Below are 22547 nucleotides of genomic sequence, written 5' to 3' on the forward strand. Positions count from 1 at the left end.
GCTCCCAAACCAAGCCTCCTGGCTTCTTGTACACCAAAATCACACTCAATTAGGGGGATCTGTGACATGTTATAGGATAGAGGGGAACCCATCCTTACCATTACAGAGAGGGGCCCGCGTTCACCACAAGACCCGTCAGGGGGAAAGGGGGAACATACTACTCACCATACCGGAACCAGGCGGCCGCCAACTCCTGACAGTACCCCTCTCCACCGAGGTAGGAGGGCTGTCGACCAATACGGATGCCGTGACTCATGGTCTTTGGCGTTTCAGCGAGACGTTTAACTCGCAGGGTCAGTCCCTGTCCAGTGGGACTATGTCGCGGCCGACCCAGCACGGAGCTATGGCCTGCACGCGCTCGTAGGCTGAACTGGGGTGACCACCGGATCTCAACATCCAGCCTGTCGCCCAGTTCCAGCTTTCTTGCTTGAAGATCTCACAGGAACACTGGAGAAAAAAAGCTGTCTAAAAAATCTTTTCTAAGAAAAAAATCCTGCCAGGACCGAAGATCCCAGCAAGGTATCTAGGTCCTTACTCCTAACTAGACAGAAAAAAACTGATTTGCTAGAGCAGGAAGTGAGAGGATATACCCTCTGGGACTGCCCCTAGGGTGTGGCCTGAACGTTTTCTTTCCTGTCTAGTCCTACTCCTGTAGAGGGCAGCATAACCCGAGGGTGTTGAATCACAGAGAACTACGTCTGTCAATGAGCGATCGAGAAAACTTTTTATTGTGACATCCCCTTGCGGGGGAACTTACATCCGTGATCACTAAAAACAATCTTAATACGATAAAGTGGTGAGTGAGTTGCGCCCATATGGCGCGTGCTGGGAGTGAAAGTGCTGATACCGGAGGTAAAGCACTTACCAGAGGCTCTCCCTTATTCCAAAGCCAGCCTGGTTGATAGTATTGCATTTGATCGTTCACAGATATTGTTGCAAAAGCATCTAGGGAGTCAGTATACAAAAACCAAGAGGGCTTCCATTGCGTAGTATAGTAGTATAGCGGGGAAGAAAATAGTATCAACTCACTGTTAGGAAGTTCACCGTCAGCTTGTTTGGTGTGTTTCTGGCGTTCGGCCGTGCAGTGCTTCCGCGTTCCACCGGCCAGAACCACCTAACCGGAAGTGACGTATGACGCTGTGTTGCCGCTCTACGCGTTTCGTCACTGCTTTTAAATTTACTGTTTATTCACTCATTTGCACACTGGCACTTTTTCACTGACCATTGCTTAGAAGGTCACAACTCAATCTACATCCGATGATTGACACATAGACGGTACAATCCACTCAGCAGAGCGCACTGTTGAAAGTACCATCTGTTTTGCACTTATTGCACATTTCAGTACTATATACAGCACGTAGCACTTTATAAGTTATAACGTTTACACACTTTCGTTATTTAAACACAGTGCACCTTTCTTGGGACCAAAGGTGGTAGTGCCCCAAACCAACACACCCCAACCCCCAATATTCTTTACCATTGGGGTAAGTTGGAGGCAGCATAACCATCTGGTCCCCTTTTAATAAAGTTTTAATAAGTTCAGAATTTGTGTTTTATACACAATCCATGCACCCCAATTTTACTTTTACCATGACTGTGGCTGGATGCCCCTGGTTTCAACCCTCAGGAACTTGTTTACCAGAGAATTTTTCTGTGGCTAAGTAAGCCATAAATGTATGATTCACATTCAATTAAGAGGGGCCCTCTGAGATATTATGTTATTCTGTGTGGGGAAGAAAATATTGTTTCACTGTGCAGATGATATACTAGAGATGGGTTTGATAGCATATTCTGTACATCTATATTCGACTATGTGTACAAAAGTACCTCTTTGGTCTTTTCTGTCGTACAAACTGTTATGTACTGCCATGTCCTCAATTGTCAAAGTGTTTGTCTTTAATGGTGATTACATGTAAAATAACCATAATTTGCAACAATGTGTTAGGATTTATCAACAATCAACTTATAAAGATGTTAACGATAATTATAGGATTTTTTTCTGGTAACAGAGTTTATAATCCATTAGCTTGTAAGGATGCACAGATATATATATATATATATATATATATGGAGTCATCAAACTTCGGCCCTCCAGTTGTTCAGGAACTACAATTCCCATCATGCCTAATCATGTCTGTGAATGTAGTTTTACAATGCCTCATGGGATGTGTAGTTCCACAACAGCTGGAGGGCCGTAGTTTGAGGATCCCTGAGATATATATATATATATATATATATATATATATATACAGTGTCATGAAAGTCTTGATCTAAATAACCTGCAATATAAAGCTTATGAACAGACATACACTCGCCGGCCACTTTATTAGGTACACCTTGCTAGTAGCGGGTTGGACCCCCTTTTGCCTTCATTCTTCGAGGCATAGATACAACAAGGTGTTGGAACATTCCTCAGAGATTTTGGTACATAGTAACCTGATGGCATCACACAGTTACTGCAGATTTGTCGACTGCACATCCATGATGCCAATCTAACTAGGGAGGCACCGAAATTTCGGCCACTGAAATTATCGGCCGAAAATGGGTTAACAGTGCTGAAATTAATATGGCCGCCGTGAGGAAGGAGGAGGGCACAGCGCAGGTTTTAAAAGTCCCGCCTCTGGCCGGCCGCCCGCCCGCCTCTCAATGACGTCCCTACTACGATCTGTGCATTATGAATGGACATACCAGTCGGGAGGGCGGGGCGAGCGGCCGCTAATACATAGTACTATGTGATCCTTCCTGTCAGCTCAGCGGGACTGTGACTATTGCCCCGTACACACGTGCAGATTATCTGCAGACTTTTGTCTGCAGACTTACCTTTTGTATGTAGTGCAAGGGCCTGCCGGATTGCATACAAATTGAAAGTGTTTAGGTTTGACCTCATATTATATGGTTTTGGTAAGTCTGCAGACAAAAGTCTGCAGATAATCTGCACGTGTGTATGGGGCATATGTGTGAATGAGATCTGATCTGACCTGACACCGGGCGGGGGGAGCGGCCGCTAATAGTTGTAACTATGTGAGCCTTTCACTTCCTTGTCAGCGGAGATACATGCCTGACAAGGAAGTGAAGCGCTCACATAGTTACAGCTAATAGCGGCCGCTCCCCCCGCCCGGTGTCAGGTCAGATCAGATCTCATTCACACACAGTCCCGCTGAGCTGACAGGAAGGATCACATAGTACTATGTATTAGCGGCCGCCCGCCCCGCCCTCCCGCCAGGACTGTCAGGGAATTGAGGCGAAGTGAAGCTCACATACTGACAGCTATTAGCAGCCGCTCGCCCGCCCAGTGTGTCAGTTCATTCATGGACAGATCGTAGTAGAAGGGACATCACCGGGAGGCGGGCGGCCGGCCAGAGGCGGGACTTTTGAATAATGGACACAGTGACTGGAGGAGTGAGTAGGAGAGGGACGCTGAGCCTAAGCTAAGGGGGGAGGGAGGGGGGGGGGGGTGATAGCTGAGGCAGCTTACCATTGGTATTAGTATTAATTATGCAGCATGAGGGGGTTAATGTATTGTCACTGCTACATTAGTGACCGACCAGTGGTAGTTAATTAACCCCTTTGTGCTGCATTAGTGCAACCAGTGTTAATTAGCACTGATACTGGTTGCACTAATGCAGCACAAAGGGGTTAATTAACTGCCACTGGTCGGTCAATAATGCATCAGTGACCAGCAGTGGTAATACATTAACCCCCTCATGCTGCATAATACAAATACCATTGGTAATTAAATTAACCTATTGCCAACCCATCACAGTACATATACTGTGACAGGGTGGCAGCGACAGGTGTACGTTGCTGCCTGTTTTTTGGTGTATGCCCCTATTCCATCTATTTAAAATTTTTTGTGGGGAAAAAGTCATTTTCGGTTTCGGTTTTCAGCCAATGGCATCCTGCATTTTCGGTTTCGGACCAAAATTTTCATTTCGGTGCATCCCTAAATCTAACACATCCCAAAGGTGCTCTATTGGATGAGATGTGGTGAGTGTGGAGGCCATTGGAGGACAGTGACCTCATGGTCATGGTGAAGAAACCAGTGGTGAGATGATTGGAGCTTTGTGACATGGTGCATTATCCTGCTGGAAGGAGCCATCAGAAGATGGGGACACTGTAGTTATAAAGGGATGGACATGGTCAGCAACAATACTCAGGTAGGCCGTGGTGGTTAAACGATGCTCAGTTGGTAATAGGTAACCCAAAGTGTGCCAAGAAAATATCCCCCCCACCTGTACACCACCACCACCACCAGCCTTAACCGTTGATACAAGGCAGGATAGAGTCATGCTTTTGTGTTATTTACCCCAAATTCTGACCCAATCATCTGAATGTTGCAGCTGAAATTGAGACTCATCAGACCAGGCAACGTTTTTTTTATTGTCCAATTTTGGTGAGCCTGTGCAAATTGTAGCCTCAGTTACCTGTTCTTAGCTGACAGGAGTGGCACCCTTTCACCCTGCTTTAAAGTGGAGTTGCACCCATTTTTGTAACTTTAGATCTATGTAATCCCCTTTAAAACGGCTTTTACCAATGGAAACTTTTTTTTTTTGCTAGTAAATACCTTAATTTCTGCTTTATTCCTCCTCAATTCACTTCCGGGTCCGATCGGCGATGACGTCATTCGGCGATTCGCAGTGTCTGCTGGGATGTATTCTATTCCAGAAATCTCACAGTAGCTGAGCTGTAGTGAGCCGTGCCTGCCCCGCCTCCTCTCATTAAGTTGTATTGTATGAATGTATTAAGGCCGTTCTCTGCCCCGCCTCCACCCCACCTCCTCTCATTGGTTGTATTGTATGAATGTATTAAGGCCGTTCTCTGCCCCGCCTCCTCTCTTTGAGTTGTATTGTATGAATACAACTCAATGAGAGGAGGGGGGCAGAGGAGGCGGGGCAGAGAACGGCCTTAATACATTCATACAATACAACCAATGAGAGGAGGCGGGGCGGAGGCGGGGCAGAGAACAGCCTTAATACATTCATACAATACAACCAATGAGAGGAGGCGGGGCGGAGGCGGGGCGGAGGCGGGGCAGGCACGGCTCACTACAGCTCAGCTACTGCGAGATTTCTGGAATAGAATACATCCCAGCACACACTGCGAATCGCCGAATGACATCATCGCCGATCGGACCCGGAAGTGAGGAGAGGAGGAATAAAGCAGAAATTAAGGTATTTACTAGCAAAAAAAAAAGTTTCCATTGGTAAAAGCCGTTTTAAAGGGGATTACATACAGCTATGTATTCCAACCTATTAAAAATGGGTGGAACTCCGCTTTAAGATTCCATGTGTTGTGCATTCAGAGATGGTATTCTGCATACCTTGGTTGTAACAAGCGGCTATTTGTGTTACTGTTGCCTTTCTATCATCTTCAACCAGTCTGCCCATTCCCCTCTGACATAAACAAGGCATTTTCCTTCACACAACTGCCACTCACTGGATATTTTCTCTTTTTCAGATTATTCTCTGTAAACCCGAGAGATGGTTGTGTGTGAAAATTCCAGAAATACTCAGACCAGCCCGTCTGCCACCAACAACCACGCCCCATTCAAAGTCAATAAAATCCCCTTTCTTCACCATTCTGATGCTCAGTTTGAACTTCAGCAAGTCATCTGAACTACATCTAGATGCCTAAATGCATTGAGTTGCTGCCATGTGATTGGCTGATTAGCAATTTGTGTTACCAAGCAATTGAACAGGTGTACCCAATACAGTGGCCAGTGAGTGTATATAACGATTTGGGTTACTGCAATGGTTATGTTAGGGTACCAGGGGAAGGACTCTAGGACCCAGCACCCATCAGGGTACCAACGATAGGAGAAGGAATCTAGGACCCAGAAGGGTACCAACAGTAGAAGGTCTTTAGGACACATCTCCACCAGCACATCACATGGGCCTTTATAAAGGAAGCCTGCAAGTGGTTGAAGTTGCTGATTGATCTTCAGCTTGTTACCGGTGTTCCTGAGTAAAGCCCCGTACACACGTACCGATCGTCGGCCGTCTTTTGTCCAGGGCTGTCCTGTCCGCTGAAAAGTGCACACGAATTTTGTCGGCCAACAACAGCCGACTGCAGAAGTGATGTCATGTGATGGTTAACTTTCCGTGTCTTTTTTCTTCTCTGGGCATGCCCAGTCTTGCAAATCTGCTGATTGTCCGCCGAAATCTGTACTGACTGACGCACAATCGGCCATTCTGTTGTCGGCGTACAAAAATTTGAATACCTGCAGGACAGATTCTGTCCGCTGTCGGAAGCATCATACTAACAAGCCGACAATCGGCCGATCGTTCGGCGGCCGAATATTTGCGGCCGACAATCAGTACGTGTGTACGGGGCTTTACCAACCCGGCTTGTTCCTGACCTGTCTCTTGCCTGCTCCAGTACTTGACCCCGGCTTGTCCTACGGATACGCTCCGTCTGTTTCTTGTGCTTGACCTTGGCTTCCCACCTGACTTTGTCTACTCTATTACCTACCTGGCTCCTGCTCCTGACTGGTACCGACTATCCTTCTGAGACAGTGATTCTACAGACCTGTCGCACCTCACAGGCACCATCTGCCTGCAGCCTCTGCTCAATACATCAGCAATATCCCTGAGACCTCCTACAAGCATCTCCACAGGGAACCTGTGCTACTGTGGGCCCGACCCCTCCTGTCACACCTCTAGGGGAGTCCAGGACTTAGCCATAAGGGAAGCCCTCTCTCCATTGACCTCTAGCACCTGATACCCGATAGGTTATATCCAGCTCAATTCTGTGTTTGTCATTCTTAGAGCAGAGACAAAGGTTGGTCACTGGTTAACCAGACTTCTTCATCTATTGTGTCCACAAGTTTACCTGTACACACATAGTGTCTTCACACCACACATCCTTGCAAACAAACATAGGTCAGTTTGTTTTTGGTCACAGGTGTGTGAGTATATCATAAACCATTGTTTCTATCTCCAGTTCTGGAAGCAGGCTTGTTTACAGTTCCCCAGCAGTTCCATTTGAGAAAAACAGAATGTCTTATCATGGGAAACTTACATGAAGATATTGGTCTCTGCTCATTTGATTTCTGGCTCATATCCGAAATGGAAATGATAAAATACCATGTTTTCCCAAAAATAAGACTGGGTCTTTTATTAATTTTGGCTACAAAAAAACACACTAGGGCTTATTTTCAGGGGATGTCTTATTTACGATGTGTACAAGAACGATCTTTAAGTGGTTGTAACACAAAAAAAAAAAAAATACCCTGATCCTCTAGCATGGGTGTCCAACCTGCAGCCCTCTAGCTGTTGCAGATCTACAAGCCCCATCATACCTCTGCCAGTGGGAGTCATCTTTGCAACGGTCAGCCTTGCACTGCCTCATGCTACTTTAAGTTCCGCAACAGCTGGAGGGCTGCAGGTTGGACACCCATGCTTTAAAGCCTTGGTCCTCAACCCTGGTCCTCAGGGCCCACTAACAGGCCAGGTTTGCAAGATAACTGAAATACAACCCAGGCGATATAATTTTCTGCTCAGTGATTGCAGTATTCTAGTCTGCATCTCACCAAGGTAATACCTAAAATCTGGCCTGTTAGTGGGCCCTGAGGACCGGAGTTGAGGACCAATGCTTTTGCATGGGTGTCCAACCTTTTGGCTTCTCTGGGCCACATTGAGTGTTCTCGGGCCGCATATTAAATATATACTATAGTTAAGGTATATAAGTAATAAAATGCCGCCGCGCCCTTCCCACGCACTGATTTAACACAACTAGAGGATGATCAAATGAAATGGAATCAGTATACAGAGGATTACTTCTTCTGAGCAATAACAAAGGAACACTCTAACCACTTCAGTGATTTGAAGTGGTCATGGTGGTAGGAGTCAGAAACACTGCACATGCTCCCCTCCCCCCTCTGAGGCAGCCTCTGCCTACCGTTAGTTGGAAGCTGCTGTGGCCGTGCCCCGCTACCGGACTTCCTTCCTCCCCAGAAAAAAAAAATTGTCAGGGGGCAGTGGGCCGCATTGCCTAAGGTTCCGGGCCGCAGGTTGGACATGCCTGTTTTAAAGTATGATAGACAGCACATTCCTTGTGCTGTGTCATTCAGTCCCGGTTCACACTAGGGCGACCTGGTCGCCTCACAGGTCGCCTCCCATAGGGAAGCTGCGGACCCGTTCTAATAGGAGCGACACAAGTCGCTCCGACTTAGAAAAAGGGTCCGGAGCTTCTTTGGGGCGACCAGGAGGCGACCGCCATAGACATCAATGTTGTGAAGTCCGTGGCGGCCGTTCCGAGGTCGCGGTGCGCTGCTCCGAAGTAGCGTCGCCCCTATGTGAACGGGGCCTTACCCCTCTCTATGTTTTTAAAAAACGTAAACAAAACAATAAATATTTTTCAAAATGTTTGTGTAAACCCCCCCCCGCCTCCTTTTCCTCTGTCAGCATTATAACATTCTGTAACCCTAGGAATAAACCTTGGTTAAAGTCATTGAAAAATTATGTATCTGTTTTGTAAAAAGATTCTATAAAATGTCCAGTGAGTCCATTTGTGAATAATACCTTATTTACAGCGCCGATGGGCGCTTACGTGACCCGCCAGAGTTCTTCTTCCATGCTTCAAATACTGCAGGAGATCCCAGCTTACGTCAGCCCTGATCTGAGCACTGCAGAGGGAGGGGCCCCTGATGTCAGCCGGAAGGAGAGGAGAAGATCTCTCGTTGGTTACATGAGCGCCCAGCCGCGCTGTAAATAAGGTATTTTCCCCAATAAAGTTACAAATGGAGACACACTGCACATTATATAATCTTTTTACAAAACTAATTACATGTTTTTACAAGGATTTTAACTAGGGCTTATTTTTGGGGTATGGCTTATATTGTAGCCATCCCCAAAAATCACACTAGGTCTTTTTGTCAGACAAACAGGGTATACCTATTTTCTAAAGTTCTGACAGTCAGTATATCAGGATTGTTAAGCCCCGTACACACGTAGCAATTGTTGGCCGAACGATCGGCCGTCTTTTGTCCGGTGCTGTCCTGTCGGTTGAAAAGTGCTAAAGACTGCACATGAATTTTGTCGGCCAACAACAGCCGACTGCAGAAGTGATGTCATGTGATGGTTAACTTTCCGTGTGTTTTTTCTTCTCTGAGCATGCCCAGTCTTGCTCATCTGCTGTTTGTCGGCCGAATTCTGTACTGACTGGCGAACAATCGGCCGTTCTGGTGTTGGCCAACAAAAATTTTAAAGCCTGCACACCAGATTCTGTTTGGCCGAAAAGTCGCAGTCGGTTGTCGGAAGCATCATACTAACAAGCCCACAATCAGCCGATCGGATGTTGGCCGAATATTTACGGCCGACAAATCGATACGTGTGTACGGGCCTTTACATATCACAGTCTGCAGACTCTATTACGGTCACACAGAATAATACACACAAATTTGCATTTTGATCAAAGAAATGGAGCTAAATACATTCCAACCTAAATATTTACAGAAAGGTTTATTTGCAACGCGTTAAAACAGAAACTAACAGGAAGCAAAACTATATTTCTTTTAATTTTCAGTTTTTTTTCTTTATATAGAAAAGAAAAAAAAAAATCACAGTGGTAATTGAATACAACCAAAAGAAACTCTAGCCATCTAAAAATATATAAAGAGCATCCTTGTGCTTTAAAATATTTTCTAATTTTATTAAAAATTAAATTTTTACACTTTTTATCTTATTTTGGTAGCACAAAAGGGATTAATAAGCCCTATATAATCGCTTACTCCTATGCACTGAAAAGCATTCAAAACAGCTAAGTTTGGCTGTTTTGAATGCTGTCAGTTTTTTAATTTGGCGCCGAGTACCCTGCTCAGCAGCACGCAGCGGACCGTGTGATAGAAGCCTTTCTATGCATTCCCAATAAAGACCAAGGAAACAAAAATGTGTATCCAAACTTTACTACCAAATGAAAGCCCTATCTGTCCAGAAAAACGAATGTATAAAACATTTGGGTAGACTGCAAATGCTAACCGGCCAGTAAGTAATGCGCCAATCAACAGCCACTATATGGATCAAAGCATCATTTTCAAAGGAGATCCAGGTAGCAGGGGAACATCAGACTAAATGGACACAGCACCAGAAAGCATGTAGAGGGGTTGGTACACTCCAAAACATCGATTCAATGTCCATATCACCTACTCAAGTGTCATAAAAAACATGAATGATGCTCCGGCCCCGGAAACATGAAAGACGCGCCGGCCCTGGAAGTGAAGAGCGGGGCCGGTGCAGGCACATTCTGAGACAAAGAGGACACAGAAGAGGACGCGCTGGCTTCAGCTGTCCACACCCGAGATGGCAGCGCTGGAGAAGAAATTTTCAAGGTAAGTATTTCTTCTAAAAGGCAAGTGCGACCCGGGACAATTCAGAGGCTATCCATTCTGGAATGTACTAGCCCTGACTGTCCCGGGGGTATTTTTATCTAAATTTCATCTCCGAGGCCGGAACTCCACTTTAAGTGGCACTTTCGGACGCATTCCATAAAAAACAGCAGCAACTGGGTGTTGGAAGTCCTAAATCAGTTTAAGAAGTTGCTTTCTCACTGAGCAGAGGCTTCTCCCTACCTGGTGTCCCAGCTTCAGACCTGCCTGCAAAGCAGACATCTATGAGAGGGGGGTGGAACATGGAAAGGAGGTTTAACATAATGGGAAGGGAGGTGGAACATAATGGGATGGGTGGGTTTAGCTGGAGCCCTCAAGATTGACCGAAATAGCAATAACCAGCAGACCCTGAAAGGACTCTCCCACCGAGGCTTGGCAAGACGCCACTTGACCACTATCCAGTCTCTGGTACAGAGACAGTGTTAAGGTACCAGCTCGGAACCAGGCAATAAAGAAAACACTTGGGAACACAGCTCAGTTGCATTACATGTTCTGTTAGGGCTTCATCAAAAAGGATAAGAATTTAAATCAAAAAGGAAAAAAAAATAATTCAGTCATTGATGATTCTCCAAAACAATTGTCAAAATTGTCTCCAGTGTGGACATTTCAGTGTGTAATGAGCTCTCCCTGGGTTGTTAAAGTGTTATCATATTCTGAACACTGATATGGTCTCTTAACATGAAGCCACTGGTGTGAGCCAAGATCGGACTTCTGCCTAAAAGCTTTATCACATTCAGAACACTGAAGGCCTCCCTCCAGTGAGAATCCTCTGCTGTATAAAAGGTATTCACTCGCAGTGAAAGCTTTGTCACATTCAGAACACTGCTATGGCCTCTTAGTGTGAATCCGCCGCTGGTGGCTAACAAGGTCGTGCTTCACTGCAAAGGCTTTGTCACATTCTGAACATGGATATGGCTTTTCTCCAGTGTGAAATCTCTGGTGTACGATAAGGGGATCACTTGCAGTAAAAGCTTTGTCACATTCTGAACACTGATATGGCCTCTCTCCAGTGTGAATCCTCTGGTGTCTAACAAGGTCTTCCTTCGTATTAAAAGCTTTGTCACATTCTGAACATGGATACGGCCTTTCTCCAGTGTGGATCCTCTGGTGTTTGCGAAGGTACGACTTATCTGAAAAGTATTTTTTACACACTAAACACTGAAAAGGCTTTTCTCTAGTATGGACCCTCACATGTAGGATAAAGTGGTCCTTCCTTGTAAAAGCTTTGTCACATTCAGAACACTGATAGAGCTTCTCTCCAGTGTGAATCCTCTGGTGTGTTGTAAGCTTAGTCTCAGTTGTGAAAGCTTTATCACATTCAGAACATTGATATGGCTTCTCTCCAGTGTGAACCCACTGGTGTGTTTTAAGCTTCTTCTTGGTTAGAAAAGATTTCTCACATTCAGAACACGGATACGGCTTATCTCCAGTGTGAGTCATCCGGTGCACACGAAGCTCTGACCTGGATTTGAAAGCTTTGTCACATTCAGAACACTGAAATGGCTGATCTCCAGTGTGAACCCTCTGGTGTATGATCAAATTTGCCTTCAGCCTAAAGTCTTTGCCACAATCTGAACAACGATGCAGCTTCGCTCCAGTGTGAATGCTCATGTGTAAGGTAAGACTACCCTTCTGTGTAAAAGCATGGTTACACTCAGGACACACAAATGGCTTCACTCCAGCGTGAACCCTAAGGTGGTTGATAAGACTTGCCTTGGTTGTAAAAGCTTTGTCACATTCACAACATGGAAATGGTCTCTCCTCCATTGTGAGCCTAATATATGATAACCCTTCCCCGTCACTGTAAAATCTGTATCACAATCCTAAAATGAAAACATCTTTTAAAATTACTTTTCTTGTGTAGGAATGGGTTGGACTTTACTATAAAGCCGTAGTCACTTCAAGAACATTGAAATTACTTATAGTCACTTCCAGAACATTGAAATTACTTCTCTCCTGTACTCCAAGATTGGATGAATGTTGAAGAAGATAATCCAAAACATTTACAACATTAAGAACACTGATATGTCTTGTGTCATGCATGAATCCTCCAATGAACTGCAAAAAAGTATTTGAAGTCGCTTAAGACACCCATATGGCTTGCATGTGACAGTTTATTAAAGTACCTGTAAGAGAAAAAAAAAAAAAGATAAAGTCAGAATTCTGTGAATAAAGATGCTTTCTATTTCTAACATTATATATTAGATATATCTAAAAGACATGAGGAGGATGTAGAGAAGCAAAATAGACATTAGCAAGAAAAAAAAAAAAAAAAAATACAAACTGGCTGGGATTCCCCTCAACAATTTATACAAGACCCTTATCCTTGATGAGGGTTTGGTATAAAAATTGTAAGAGAGATCCCCCCAAATCCATAGCAGATCCTTATCTATGTCCGCATCCCGACTGGACTGGAAAGGAGGTATCAACACACATTCGCCCTCCACCTGAACTATAATCAAGCCACATGCCCTCAACATGGCAAGAGCACTCTGCTAGAAGCCCCCTACCAAAGCACCATGCCTCCATGTTGATGAGGACAAGACCCCTTCCACATAACTGTGGTTCAGTGGTGTGATCAGAATCTGGAAGCTGCCCTTTAGCTCCTCCTCATACATAAAAAATGGTAAGAGGTACATAGTATGCCAGGGTACTCATTTATAACAAAAAAGTAAAACATACATAGTATATAAAGCACACAAACATCGATAAAAAATTTTCCGATTAGTCGACTACGCTAACGATTATTTTATTTTATTTTTTTTGCTTAATCTGGTGTTCTTTTTTTGGATTAGCTAATTAATAATTTGAATAATTTTACAAAAAATGATGTACAACTTCTAATATAATAATATTTCAACTTTTATTACATTTTTTCCAAAAAATACTTCCAATATGGTTGAAGTTTTTACAGTATACACAAATGAAGTAGCAAAAATAAAATGTAAAAAAAAGGGAAAAATGTCTGCGCTAAAGATAAAATTATATGAGTGAAATTGCATACAAGCAAAGCTACTGGCACTGATCTATAGAAAACGATCCAGTAAATATATGCAAAAAATGTGCAGCGCTAAAGCAACAAGTGACATAAAATCAATAATATGACAAAAAACTGTGTGCACAATCAAACAGAAGGGACAAATAGTCCTCAAATGTAAAAGTCCATGAAATAAAAAAAGAAGGTGAGAAGAAAGGGGTTGACCCAAACGTGAATAAAATAAAATTCTAATAATAAGGTGCTACACCCGGAGTGCACCACAAGTCCCAGCAAGTATCAGATGTTCCAAGTGGTTCCTTCTCTTAAGATACGGCAGGAAATGACACCCGTGTGTGAAGGGATAAGAGGGCTGCTTACCAGAGGTCCGTGGCTATTCAAACGAATGAATTGGCCCCAAAACAGCAATAGGCATTGGCACAGGGTCCAGAGCAAGCACATCCCAGATAAATATTCCTCAAATCCAGTAAGGCACCAAACAGGATCAATTGTGAATGGCATTTAAATGAAAAATAGAAGAGGGGAGACACATAGCGTAATCCAGTAAAAACAAATAGGAAGGCTTTATTAAAATAAGAAGAGAGAAGACCGGGCGCCGATCTAAGTGTAGCAATAAAACATTTTAATAGCAATAGCGGTGCTGCGAGGGATAAGCTGCGGTCTCCTGGTGCGGGACGCGCTGATCGGACGCGCTCCTGGTGCGGGACGCCGGCCTGAAGAAGGAGCGCATGCTCCGCAACGCGTCACCGTTCAAGCACGCAGTCGACCAGGAAGTGACACCACGGCCCTCCATCCTACGGACTCACGCTGCCGGATCAACACAGAGCGATCAGCGCGTCCCGCACCAGGAGACCGCAGCTTATCCCTCGCAGCACCAGCTCCAACAGGACTTTTGGAGGACCCCCCGGACGAACTCTGCACACCCACCATTGAGATGCCTGTTTTTAACGTACTCCTGTGAGTAGTACTCCCGCTATTGCTATTAAAATGTTTTATTGCTACACTTAGATCGGCGCCCGGTCTCCACTCTTCTTGTTTTGTGTCATACAGGGTTACTTCACCCTTCACTGGAGGCAGCCATCGAAGTGTTTAGCAAGCCACACCGGACTTTTTGTACCGAAGCCCACCTTGCCATACCTTGCTCTATGCATAGAAACTGTATACCGTTCTGACCATCTGTTTGCGCCAATCTCTCCTCTCCTCCTTGCAAACTTTATTAAAATAACACTTACAAAAGGAAGCAGAAATGATCGCGTAAAACCAGATTCCAAAGGTTAGTAGGAGGATCGCGGCGTCCCGGGTCCTCACTGATTCAAATGAAGCCGGCACAAGCAGGGGGCGTGTTGACGTCGTGTGTGACGCACCAGCGCCTTTCACGCATGCTGACGTATTTTCATAGTCGACGTAATCGATTACGTCAATGCGTCGTTGCAGCACTACTCTGAACAACAACAAGAAACCCGAAAATCAATTAATCCAGTGATGTAGACCCCTCCAACATGCTGAAGAAAAATGTGTTGACCACAGAAACTATCCACTCAACAGGTTCTCATCACAAATGATATTTCCCGAGCTGGCAGCTGAATGTAAAAGGGGCTCCCAGGTGATGTTATGGACTAGATTTCACCTGTGTCTAGCAACTAGTGACACTGTGTGGCCACCTGTGTCCTAGCAACCACTACTAGGATGGATGGAAGTTGCCATTTAGTTGCAGTAGGGACACTGCTAATAAATAAAGGAGGAGATTTGGCTGCAGTTGAGGTTTTGTGAGTGGGTGAACAAAATGGACAAACTGGCTGATAGGTCAACCTTGTAGAGCAGGGATCCTCAAACTACGGCCCTCCAGCTGTTGCTGAACTACACAATCCACGAGGCATTGCAAAACTCTGACATTCACGGACATGACCAGAGCATGATGGGAATTGTAGTCCCTGAACAACTGGATGGCCGTAGTTTGAAGACCCCTGTTGTAGAGCATAAAGAAAGATCCAACAGAAGACCAGGCCTTACAGATCGGAGACACAAAAAGGCTTATGATAAAAAGCCCAAGAAGTGCTTACTAGTGGAGTGGGCTTTAACAGGAAAAGGAGTCACTTTATCACACAACTCATGGGCCTTAAAAACAAAATGATGTCCATCTCCACTTATAACCTATCATATTCACTAAGAAATTGTGGATCTGGAACCTGGAAACCCTCTTTTTAGAACCTTCTCAAAAAACAAACCGGGGAAAAAAAAAAAAAAAAAAAACAGTTCCGAATAGGAAAATCACAGACAAACCCCTACAACTTTCAGACAATGGGGAGAGATCTACTCGGAGTGAACTAGTGCCAGACACAGGGAGGGTAATGCAATCTGTCCATTAAAGTGGAGTTCCACCCAAATTTAATACTTACCTCCATCTTCTCGCTCCGGGTCACCTGAAAAAGAAATGGATAATCGCATATTTTTTTTTTTTTTACTTACCTTGTAGCGAAGAAAAAATACTTACCTTACTTCCTTCTTCCTCCTTCCTCGGCCGCGGCCCGTCGTCACTTCCTGGCTCTGCAATGATTCCTGGGAGCTGAACGTCATAGCTCCCAGGAATCATTGCGCCTGCACCGGCCCCGACGTCAGTTCCGGGTCGCGCGCGTCATCCCCTTCTAAACAGCTTCTGGGCATGCCCAGAAGCTGTAGAGGGATGACGCGCGCGACCCGGAAGTGACGTCGGGGCCGGCGCAGAGCATCGTGGGACCAAAGAAGGCGGAAGAAGACGCCGAAGGGGATCTCGCTGGCTTCAAGCTGCCCACATCTGAGATGGCAGCGCTGGACAAGACGTTTGCAAGGTAAGTATTTGTCCTAACAGGTAAGTGCAACCCGGGACAGATCAGAGGCTAGCCATTGTGGAATGTACTAGCCCTGACTGTCCCGGGGGTATTAAAAAAAAAAAAATCCAGGGTGGAACTCCGCTTTAAGATGAAAAGCAGAGATCAGTTTGGGTAAAAAGGAGACCCTTGGTCTTAACACAACCTTATGACCTTTTAATCAAAAGCGGTGGCCACAAGAAAGGTCACCTTATGGGATAACAATGTCCCAAATAGGTGCAGAATGTGGGTCTTTAACACCAGCAATACTAGATTTAAAGTCTTACTTTTTTTTTTTAACCTCCTCCCACTGTACATAAACAGTCAGGTGGGCCTTTCATCATTGAGTGGACATTCAGGAACAGCCCTCAAAACTAGAGGCTGCACTATGGTGATAACAGAACACAAACAAGTAGGGATCAAGATATGGGCGCTGTGATTGGCCCTCCCAACCATGTGACGGCTGTGTCTAAACACAACTTTCGCAGTGTAAACAGAGACACGTGTCTCTGAGTTCTCCCCACTGAGCTCAGTCCGGGCAAATCTGCAAGGTCTGCGACAGCTCTGTGTGTAAGGATGATTTTACACACAGTACACCAAGCACCACTGTCCCTGTCCCCCATACACATCTGTCAACAGTGCCCCCCATAAACTTCTGTACCAGTGCACAAAACGTCAGTGCCCCCATAAACATCTGTACCAGTGCACAAAACATCTGCAATAGTGTACCATCTGTCAGTGTGTGCCGGTGGCTGTTCAACATCTTTCAGTGTACAAGTGTGCCCCCCCCCCCCCCAAGCTTGCGTGCAAAGGCAAATGCACAAGTTGGTCCTGTACGCATACGTAAACGGCGATAGCACCACACGTGAGGTAACGTCGCTAAACCTCAGAGCGATAAGTCTAGAACCAGACCTCCTGTGTAACTCTAAACTGGTAACCAATAAAGGCTTATAAAAGCCTGGCCTATGGAGATTTCCAAATACCAAAGTTTGACCCCCATTTCACAAGGGTGCAAAATTTTAAAGCATGATACGTTTGGTATCTATTTACCTGGTGGAACACCGTATTTTATATTTTACCAAAAATGTGGGTATTCCGTTTCTCTGTGTGCATTGAAATTCATTAAAATGTATTTGTGCGTTAGCGTGTAAAATTGCGCTGGAAAAACTATACCGTGTGACACAAAAATGTGCATAACCCACCATTTTATTCTCTAGGATCTCTGCTACCAAAATATATAATATTTGGGGGCTCCAAGTCATTGTCTAGAAAAAAAAAAATACAAAAATTGTCAGAAGGAGGTCTGGTCTCAAAGTGAATAAGGCCCCTTTCACACATACGGTCCGTTTGTCTGTTTTTCCATCCATTCGTTGACGGATGAAAAAAACGGACATCAATGAATCTCTATGTAAAAACGGATGACAACGGATGATCATCCGTTAACATCAGTTTTCATCTTCAGTTCCAGTTGAGAAAAACAGAATGTCTTATTATGGGAAACTTACATGAAGATATTGGTCTCTGCTCATTTGATATTTGGCTCATAACCAAAAATGGAAATTATAAAATACCGTGTTTCGCCACAAATAAGACCGGGTCTTATATTAATTTTGGCTACAAAAAACACACTAGGGCTTATGTACAAGAATGACCTTAAAGTGGAGTTCCACCCATTTTTAATAAATTGGATTACATAGATCTATGTAATCCCCTTTAAAACGACTTTTACCAATGAAGAGTTTTTTTTTTTTTTTTTGTTGCTAGTAAATACCTGATTTTCTGCTTTATTTATCCTCTTCTCACTTCCGGGTCTGGTCGGCGATTACGTCATTCGGCGATTCGCAGTGTGTGCTGGGATGGCATGAAATCTCGCATTATTACACAGGAGATGAGCTGCACTGTCCCGCCTCCGCCCCGCCTCCTCTCAGTGAGCTGTATGTATGTAGTGTATTGAGGTTGTGCTCTGCCCCGCCTCCTCTCAGTGAGCTGTATGTATGTAGCGTATTCAGGCCGTGCTCCGCGCCGCCTCCGCCTCGCCTCCTCTCAGTGAGCTAGAACGCTTTCGGTCCTCGCTCACTGAGAGGAGGCGGGGCGGAGCACGGCCTGAATACACTACATACATATAGCTCACTGAGAGGAGGCGGACGGAGCACGGCCTGAATACACTACATACATACAGCTCACTGAGAGGAGGCGGGGCGGAGCACAACCTCAATACACTACATACATACAGCTCACTGAGAGGAGGCGGGGCGGAGGCGGGGCAGAGCACACAGTGCAGCTCATCTCCTGTGTAATAATGCGAGATTTCATGCCATCCCAGCACACACTGCGAATCGCCGAATGACGTAATCGCCGACCAGACCCGGAAGTGAGAAGAGGATAAATAAAGCAGAAAATCGGGTATTTACTAGCAACGAAAAAAAAAAAAAACTTTCCATTGGTAAAAGTCGTTTTAAAGGGGATTACATACATCTAAAGTGAAAAAAATGGGTGGAACTCCACTTTAAAGTACTTGTAACCCTAAAAAAAAAAAAAAAAAAATACCCTGATCCTCTAGCATGGATGTCCAACCTGCGGCCCTCTAGCTGTTGCAGATCTACAAGCCCCATCATGCCTCTGCCACTGGGAGTCATGTTTACAACGGTCAGCCTTGCAATGCATGATGGTACTTGAAGTTCAGCAACAGCTGGAGGGCTGCAGGTTGGACACCCATGCTAAAGTATGATAGACAGCACAGTCCCGTCTCCTCTTCCCCTGTCAGCTCAGGAGTCAGCATTAGAACATTCTATAACCCCAAAAAAATAAACCTTGGTTAAAGTCATTGAAAAATGATGTATCCGTTTTGCAAAAAGATATAAAAAAAATGTCCAGTGAGTCTCCATTTGTGACTTTATTGTGAACAATACCTTATTTACAGTGCCGCTGGGCGCTCACGTGACCTGCCAGAGCTCTTCATCCATGCAGAGGGATGGGGGTTGAGATCCCAGCTTACGTCAGCCCTGATCTGAGCACTGCAGAGGGAGGGGCCACTGATGTCAGCTGGGAGGAGAGGAGAAGATCTCTCACTGGTTACATGAGCGCCCAGCGCCGCTGTAAATAAGGTATTTTCCCTAATAAAGTTACAAATGGAGACACACTGCACATTATATAATCTTTTTACAAAATGAATTACATGTTTTTACAAGGATTTTAACTAGGGCTTATTTTTGGGGTATGGCTTACATTGTAGCCATCCCCAAAAATCACACTAGGTCTTATTTTCGGGGTAGGGCTTATTGTCAGGGAAACAAGGTATACCTATTTTCTAAAGTTCTGACAGTCAGTATATCAGGATTGTTACATTCCAAATCTATATCCCCATAGTCTGCAGATTCTACAATGGTCACACAGAATACTACACACAAATTTGCATTTTGACCAAAATGGAGCTGAATACATTCCGGGCTTAATTATTTACAGAAAGGTTTATTTGCAACGCGTTAAAGCAGAAACTAAAAAGGAAGCAAAACTATATTTCTTTTAATTTTAAGTCTTTTTTTTCTTTATAGAAAAAAAAAAAAAAAACAGTGGTAATTGAATACAACCAAAAGAAATCTCTAGCCATCTAAAAATATATAAAAAGAGCATCCTTGTGCTTTAAAATATTTTTTACTTCTTATAAAAATTTAAATTTTTACACTTTTTTTTTGGTAGTACAAAAGGGGTTAATAAGCCCTATATAATAGCTTTGGGCAGGTGACAGGTTGTCTATCCAGTTCAACCAATAAAAAGGGGGGGGGGGGAAACACATTATATATATATATATATATATATATATATATATATATATATATATATATATATATATATATATATATATAGTGGAACCTTGGTTTACGAGTACCTTTGTTTACGAGCAACATTTTTTTTTAAAAATCTGTCTTGATATACGAGCAGTTTTATACACTATAAGCACGCCATCCCCTCTGTTAATGCCCTCTGTCACATACCATTATGTGTCCCAGTGCTTGTACTGTATATAAAGATGCCAATATATACTTTTCAGAGTGTTTCCCTGGGCTTACTGTGTACGATTCCTCGTCCCTCTGTCTCTCTCTGGTCTCCATCCTCTCTGCTCTCCCCGGTGGGAGGGGCCGATCACTCCAGCTGACGTCATCGGAGGAGGAGGGGAGGAGAGCAGCAGAGCAGAGATGAGGAATCACACAGTGCCAGAGACGCTCTAATAAAGTATAAATCGGCATTTGTTATATACAATACAGACACAGGGACACAATGTTATTTAACAGAGGAGATGGCATACTTTTACTGTACAGGAATGTACTTTATATACAATAACAGCATATCTTTATTTACAGTGGGTACGGAAAGTATTCAGACCCCCTTAAATTTTTCACTCTTTGTTATATTGCAGCCATTTGCTAAAATCATTTAAGTTCATTCTTCTTCCTCATGAATGTACACATAGCACCCCATACTGACAGAAAAACACAGAATTGTTGACATTGTTGCAGATTTATTAAAAAAGAAAAACTAAAATATCACATGGTCCTAAGTATTCAGACCCTTTGCTGTGACACTCATATTTAACTCAGGTGCTTTCCATTTCTTCTGATCATCCTTGAGATGGTTCTACACCTTCATTTGAGTCCAGCTGTGTTTGATTATACTGATTGGACTTGATTAGGAAAGCCACACACCTGTCTATATAAGACCTTCCAGATCACAATGCATGTCAGAGCAAATGAGAATCATGAGGTCAAAGGAACTGCCTGAAGAGCTCAGAGACAGAATTGTGGCAAGGCACAGATCTGGCCAAGGTTACAAAAAGATTTCTGCTGCACTTAAGGTTCCTAAGAGCACAGTGGCCTCCATAATCCTCAAATGGAAGACGTTTGGGACGACCAGAACCCTTCCTAGAGCTGGCCGTCCGGCCAAACTGAGCTATCGGGGGAGAAGAGCCTTGGTGAGAGAGGTAAAGAAGAACCCAAAGATCACTGTGGCTGAGCTCCAGAGATGCAGTCAGGAGATGGGAGAAAGTTGTAGAAAGTCAACCATCACTGCAGCCCTCCACCAGTCGGGGCTTTATGGCAGAGTGGCCCGACAGAAGCCTCTCCTCAGTGTAAGACACATGAAAGCCCGCATGGAGTTTGCTAAAAAACACCTGAAGGACTCCAAGATGGTGAGAAATAAGATTCTCTGGTCTGATGAGACCAAAATAGAACTTTTTGGCCATAATTCTAAGCAGTATGTGTGGAGAAAACCAGGCACTGCTCATCACCTGTCCAATACAGTCCCAACAGTGAAGCATGGTGGTGGCAGCATCATGCTGTGGGGGTGTTTTTCAGCTGCAGGGACAGGACGACTGGTTGCAATCGAGGGAAAGATGAATGTGGCCAAGTACAGGGATATCCTGGACAAAAACCTTCTCCAGAGTGCTCTGGACCTCAGACTGGGCCGAAGGTTTACCTTCCAACAAGACAATGACCCTAAGCACACAGCTAAAATAACGAAGGAGTGGCTTCACAACAACTCCGTGACTGTTCTTGAATGGCCCAGCCAGAGCCCTGACTTAAACCCAATTGAGCATCTCTGGAGAGACCTAAAAATGGCTGTCCACCAACGTTTACCATCCAACCTGACAGAACTGGAGAGGATCTGCAAGGAGGAATGGCAGAGGATCCCCAAATCCAGGTGTGAAAGACTTGTTGCATCTTTCCCAAAAAGACTCCTGGCTGTATTAGATCAAAAGGGGGCTTCTACTAAATACTGAGCAAAGGGTCTGAATACTTAGGACCATGTGATATTTCAGTTTTTCTTTTTTAATAAATCTGCAACAATGTCAACAATTCTGTGTTTTTCTGTCAGTATGGGGTGCTATGTGTACATTCATGAGGAAGAAGAATGAACCTAAATGATTTTAGCAAATGGCTGCAATATAACAAAGAGTGAAAAATTTAAGGGGGTCTGAATACTTTCCGTACCCACTGTATTTGTATTAGTGATAGACCGATTTTTTTTAATGCCGAATCCGATATTTTGGTCATTGGATATCGGTATCGGCCGATATTTTCAGACATGTAAAAAAAAAAAAAAAAAATTATATATTTTTATTTATTTATTTTCTAAAAGGTACTCTTGTGGAGGGATCTGGGGGGTCTAAAAGACCCCAAACCCCTCCTCTGCACCGAAAAGCATTCAAAACAGCCAACATCCCCTCCCGCTCCTTGAAATGACAGCCGAGCGGCTTCTCAGCCGCATTGGTTGTCATTACAAGTCATTACAATATCGGCAATATCGGTAAATCCAAAGGCCGATTTCGATA

At 44.2% G+C, this 22547-nt stretch overlaps 1 protein-coding gene and 1 pseudogene across 2 annotated transcripts in view; one reads left to right on the plus strand and one right to left on the minus strand.

Moving 5' to 3' along the window:
- LOC309548382 overlaps window positions 1-22547 on the plus strand; it is a 482992-nt pseudogene that overhangs the window by 299030 nt on the left and 161415 nt on the right. The gene's annotated exons all lie outside the window — the stretch shown is intronic.
- Window positions 10991-12151, minus strand: LOC309545781 (uncharacterized protein; the record flags this gene model as incomplete). The annotated part of the gene is made up of 2 exons (XM_082245132.1): window positions 10991-11125; window positions 11291-12151. 2 exons carry the CDS (start codon window positions 12149-12151, stop codon window positions 10991-10993), a joined length of 996 nt encoding a protein of 331 aa, XP_082101258.1.

This window comes from Pelophylax lessonae (assembly GCF_965119305.1).
Source record: "Pelophylax lessonae genome assembly, chromosome: 2".
Lineage (NCBI taxonomy): Eukaryota > Metazoa > Chordata > Amphibia > Anura > Ranidae > Pelophylax > Pelophylax lessonae.